The 5167-nt window shown below is 36.7% G+C and overlaps 1 protein-coding gene across 1 annotated transcript; it reads left to right on the forward strand.

Moving 5' to 3' along the window:
* Positions 1–3822: 3822 nt before the first annotated feature.
* Positions 3823–4955, forward strand: LOC139897123 (probable carboxylesterase 6). The gene has a single exon (XM_071879778.1). The coding sequence runs from the start codon at positions 3866–3868 to the stop codon at positions 4862–4864; it is 999 nt and encodes a 332-aa protein (XP_071735879.1). The 5' UTR covers positions 3823–3865; the 3' UTR covers positions 4865–4955.
* The last annotated feature ends 212 nt before the right edge of the window (positions 4956–5167 follow it).

Here is a 5167-nt window from a genome sequence, read left to right on the forward strand (position 1 = left end):
ATATACACTCGATCGGACACGATGGGCGGGGTATTTATATGTACGAATAATCGTTCATTTAACCGGACACGGGAATGGATTAATAGCCACTAGAATAATTAAAACAGGGGTGAAATTATGTACAAAGGACACTTGGTATAATTGATAACAAAATATTAAAACCTTGGGTTACACTCAGTCGACATCCTGGTGTAATTATTAAACAAAGTATTAAAATCTTGTTACAGTTTAAATCCCCAATTAGTTGAAATATTTAACTTCGGGTATAAGGATAATTTGACGAGGGCACTCGCATTTTATATTTATGACCGATGGACTGTTATGGACAAAAACCAGACGGACATATTAAATAATCCAGGACAAAGGACAATTAACCCATGGGCATAAAACTAAAATCAACAGGTCAACCATCATGGTTACGGAAGTTTAAATAAGCATAATATATTTTATTTCATTTTTTCTCGTACTTTTATTTATTGTCATTTTAATTATTGTTATTTATTTTATATTGTTATTTAAATATCGTCATTTACTATAAGGTTCGCTTAAAATATAAATCGACAAACCGGTCATTAAACGGTAAACCCCCTTTTATATATTATTATATATAATTATATATATTTTGTACAAATATAGTTGTTTAAAAATATAGTGTGCAATAAGCCCGCTCCCTGTGGAACGAACCGGACTTACTAAAAACTATACTACTCTACGATTAGGTACACTGCCTATAGTGTTGTAGAAAGGTTTAGGTATATCCCATTTGTAAATAAATAATTAAAACTTGTGTAATTTGTAACGTATTTCTTGTAAAATTAATAGTATTTTATATACACCACGCTACCACATCAGAGGTCTATAAGATGGCGTGGGCTGTGCTATTGAGATATACACATCCCATTTTCCCTTCTCAGTAGGCGAAAAAAGGACTTTGGTAGGGTTGTGTTTCGCACTAAAGGAACATCAGCCTTTCCTTTACGTTGTTGTTTCTCTACCTTCAAAGCAAGCCTACAAATGTCAGTATAAGTCCAATAGGGTTGTAAACATACCACGTCAGCGATTTCAGGTTTAAGGGCACCTAAAAAACGTGCGATAATCTATTCTTCCTCTTCTTTAACATCACAAAACATGTGTAGTCTGTCGAATTCTTGAATGAGCTCCTCTACGCTCATAGATCGTTGTTGTATGTTATAATAATAATCAATAAAACCCTCATGTCGAAAATTCTTAGGTAAAAACTTTTCCGTCATGAGCTTTTTCATCTTCTCCCATGTTGCTACTTTGGATTTGCGGGCAAGAGCCCGTTGTTTCTTAACATGGACCCACCAAAGTGAGGCTTGTTTTTGGAGTTTGATGGCTACAATTTTTACCTTCAAATGCTCCGGGATATCCTTGATATCAAACACTCTCTCGACAGTACTCAACCAATCCAAAAAGTCGTTCGGGTGCATAGCCCCTGTGAACTCGGGAATCTCTACCTTCATCCCGATACTACATAAAGGATCTTCGCGTTCCCTATGATATTCACGATGCGACTGACCAAACAGACTCGTATGCTCGCTGGACTGATCTGAATAACTGCCCATAAAATCATGGTCTCGATTGAATTTTAGTTCAGCGATCCGTCTCTGTAGGCTTTTGATTTTTACATCTCTTGGGTCGCTGCCATTAGTTCTAATGCGTCTGTTGTGACTACTGCTGCCCGTGAAACGACCACCAAAAATTCGTTCAGCCATACCTGTGCTCTGGATACCAAATAGTGTAATACGATCGTGACTGAACAAATAAAGATAAGATAATGGCCAAACCTTCTCGGTTTGAACCTGGAACAACCTTCTTGGTTGGGATAACAAACCTTCACGGTTTAGTTTTATTCACGATAATAAAACTCTTAACAATAATCACTGAGTTCTTTTTGCAAATATAATCCCAATACAAATACTAAACAAGAATGCGATAAGATAAGAAATAAATAAATAATGATAATGAAAGTGAATCCTTATTAAACAAACAGCGTTTATCCTTGACCCTTCCTGGAATTTCTTGCTTTGGGCCCAAGCCTTCCAAAGTAATCTCCTAAGGTAACAGGTTGCAGAGCACACATCAAGCCCAATTTCAAATCTTGGCCCATATCGTGATCTTGGCCCAGTTGTTGTCCCGATTCTGCATCACCTTCAATAGTAAGCTTAGTAGTTCCGGTTGAACCACCAACCGCTGTCACAGTGCCAAACCAACTATCAGGTAAAGAAGATAGCAAAAACAATGCATCCAGCTCATCCTTGAATTTTACCCTAACCAATTTTAACCGGGTTAAAATCAAGTTAAAATCGTTCACATGAGGAACCCTCAATCATCTTAGCATTCACTAACTGTCGTCTCAAAAAAACCTTATTCAAAGTAGAAGGGTTTTCATACACGTTAGACAACACCGCAATCAATCCCGCAGTTGTGATTTCACCCACAATGTTGTAAGCAACATTATTGACCAGAGAGAATCGAACAACCCTATGGTTTGCCTATCTAACATATGCTACTATTCTTGCTCCATACCTTTATGTTTAGCCTCAGATAATGGCTGATAAAGTTTCTTTTGATAGAAAACATCTTTAATTTGCATATTCCAAAAGCTAAATTCAGTCCCATCAAAACGATCAATCTTCACGTCACTTTTATCCGCCATTGTTCCTGTAAATACGTATCATACGCTCTTATATCACTTGTTAGGAACGTGTGAGTGGGCCCAAACAAGACTTGATAACACTAGGTTATCAAGCCCACTGACAATAAACAAATAATTATGATGAATATGAAGAACGAATGCAAGAACGTAAAAAAACACAAGAATATAACGGGTTATATGCAATCAATGTGTATGCTTTAATTTACAGGCAACCAAAGAGATTTCTTTTATTAATTTCGTAGGTATCATTTACGGGTTACATATGGGGGTATTTATTAGTGCAAAAAGATAAACAAATTGGAATCAAACGAGTATTCCTAGTCGAAATCCAATTATGCTCATATTACCATTCTCGCGGTCGTGAGAAAATACCTCCCGGTCACGAGGTCTAAGTTCCAGCAGACCTGATCTTTTGTGAACTTTCTGCGAGCAGCATTGCATAGATCTGGTCGCAAGCTTCATTTCGCGAGCCCCATCACCATGCTCGCGGTCGCAAGAACTTCCCCAGCTACAACACTTTTTGTTTAACTCGACTTCGCACTTCCTAACATCATTATCCATCTAGATGTCATCAAATCTGATGAGGCGCAACTAACCGTACTCTAGTAAGAAATTTCGATCATAGAATCTAGATTATCACTCTATTAGATTTGATGAGAAGACATCTAGGTAAACACTGACAAGTTTGTCACATGATAAATATTCTTCGATTGCATATTTTTGTAAACGCATAAAATCAAAATTGGAAGTCTTTATGTGCAGGTAAACATTATATTTATTTTATTGAGATTTATGATATTTGATAGTTGTATTATACAAATTATAATTATAATTATAGATACATGTATATATATACACATTATATATGTAAAAGCTAAAAAATAAAACAATAAATGAATAAAATAATAAGTAAATGATAAATGATATTATATGTGAAAAGAACTAATAAACCTCGTGGAAGGTTTTTGGTCAATATGTAGTGTTGGTTATAAAGGGTCCCATTCAAAGTTCATATTTGCAGCCATTGACTCCATCACTTTAACTTCTTTGCAATTTCCACTAAATTAACGTACCCAACCACTCACGCCCCTCTATATAAACCCCATAGACCACCAGTAAAATCACTCACCACTTTACACCACAAATTATTAGACAAAGAACATACCTCAATTCACATCCAAGAAAATGGTTCTCCATAGAAAGATCATCGACCAAGTTTCCGGTTGGATGACAATTTACGATGATGGTTACGTTGATCGAACATGGACCGGACCACCACAACTCAAGTTCATGTCTGATCCGGTCCCACCTCATCGCGAATTCATTAAGGGCGTTTCCACCCATGACATTACAGTTAATGTCGAATCTCGTCTTCGTGTCAGGGTTTACATGCCAGATGTAAACTCTGACACGGGTAAACTTCCCATAATACTCCACTACCACGGTGGAGGATTCTGTATTAGTGACGCCAGTTGGTACATGTACTATAATATTTACACACGTCTTGCACGTGAGACGGGTGCTATTGTTATTAGCACCTACCTCCGTCTAGCCCCAGAGAACCGTCTCCCGGCTGCAATCGACGATGGATACTCTACGCTAATTTGGCTACGTGATCTAGCGAACCAAAAAGGCGTCGAACCATTATTGTCCACAAACGGTGACTTCAACAGAGTTTTCCTTATTGGAGACAGCTCGGGTGGGAACATAGTTCACCAAGTGGCGAAAAAAGCAGCCGAAGAAAACAAACTTCATCCATTAAAACTAGCCGGAGCAATCCCTATTCACCCGGGGTTTGTTAGGTCAGTTAGAAGCAAGTCTGAACTGGAAAAACCTCAATCTCCTATGTTGACTCTTGACATGTTGGACAAGTTTTTGAAACTAGGATTGCCTGAAGGAAGTACGAAAGACAACCCGATTACATGTACGATGGGAGAGGCGTTTGAGGATATCGACTTACCGCCGTACTTATTGTGTTTGGCAGAGGATGATCTTATTATTGATACGGAGATGGAGTTTTATGAAAATATGAAGAAAAGTGGGAAGGATATTGAGTTGTTGATTAGTAATGGTGTTGGACATAGTTTCTATCTAAACAAAATTGCTATAGATGTTGATCCAATTACTTCAGAGCAGACTCAAAAACTGATTCAGGGGATTGCTAACTTTGTTGGAAAACATTAGTTTTATGTTAATTGTTGTTATATATGATTTTTACAAGTTTATCTGTGTACCATCATCTCAATATATATGAATAAAATCATTGTTTGCTTTTTGTTAAGTGTAAAATGAAAGTTTCATAATCTACAAAGAGTGCTTTGCACTTCATTTGAATTTGAATTCATATTATTTTTAGGTTTTTGTAAGTGCGGTATTTAAGAGTATAAGATGTTATAGCTACTATAGTGATTTAACGGTAATTTTAATATGACACTTATAGTACGATATGTTTATTTTATGCTCTAAAAATGTACCAGTAGTTAGAAA

This window comes from Rutidosis leptorrhynchoides, chromosome 3, assembly GCF_046630445.1.
Source record: "Rutidosis leptorrhynchoides isolate AG116_Rl617_1_P2 chromosome 3, CSIRO_AGI_Rlap_v1, whole genome shotgun sequence".
In the NCBI taxonomy this organism is placed as follows: domain Eukaryota; kingdom Viridiplantae; phylum Streptophyta; class Magnoliopsida; order Asterales; family Asteraceae; genus Rutidosis; species Rutidosis leptorrhynchoides.

Bases quoted from the DNA above. Each gene is read 5' to 3' on its own strand.
- LOC139897123 (XM_071879778.1), top strand. From the start codon at position 3,866: ATGGTTCTCCATAGAAAGATCATCGACCAAGTTTCCGGTTGGATGACA.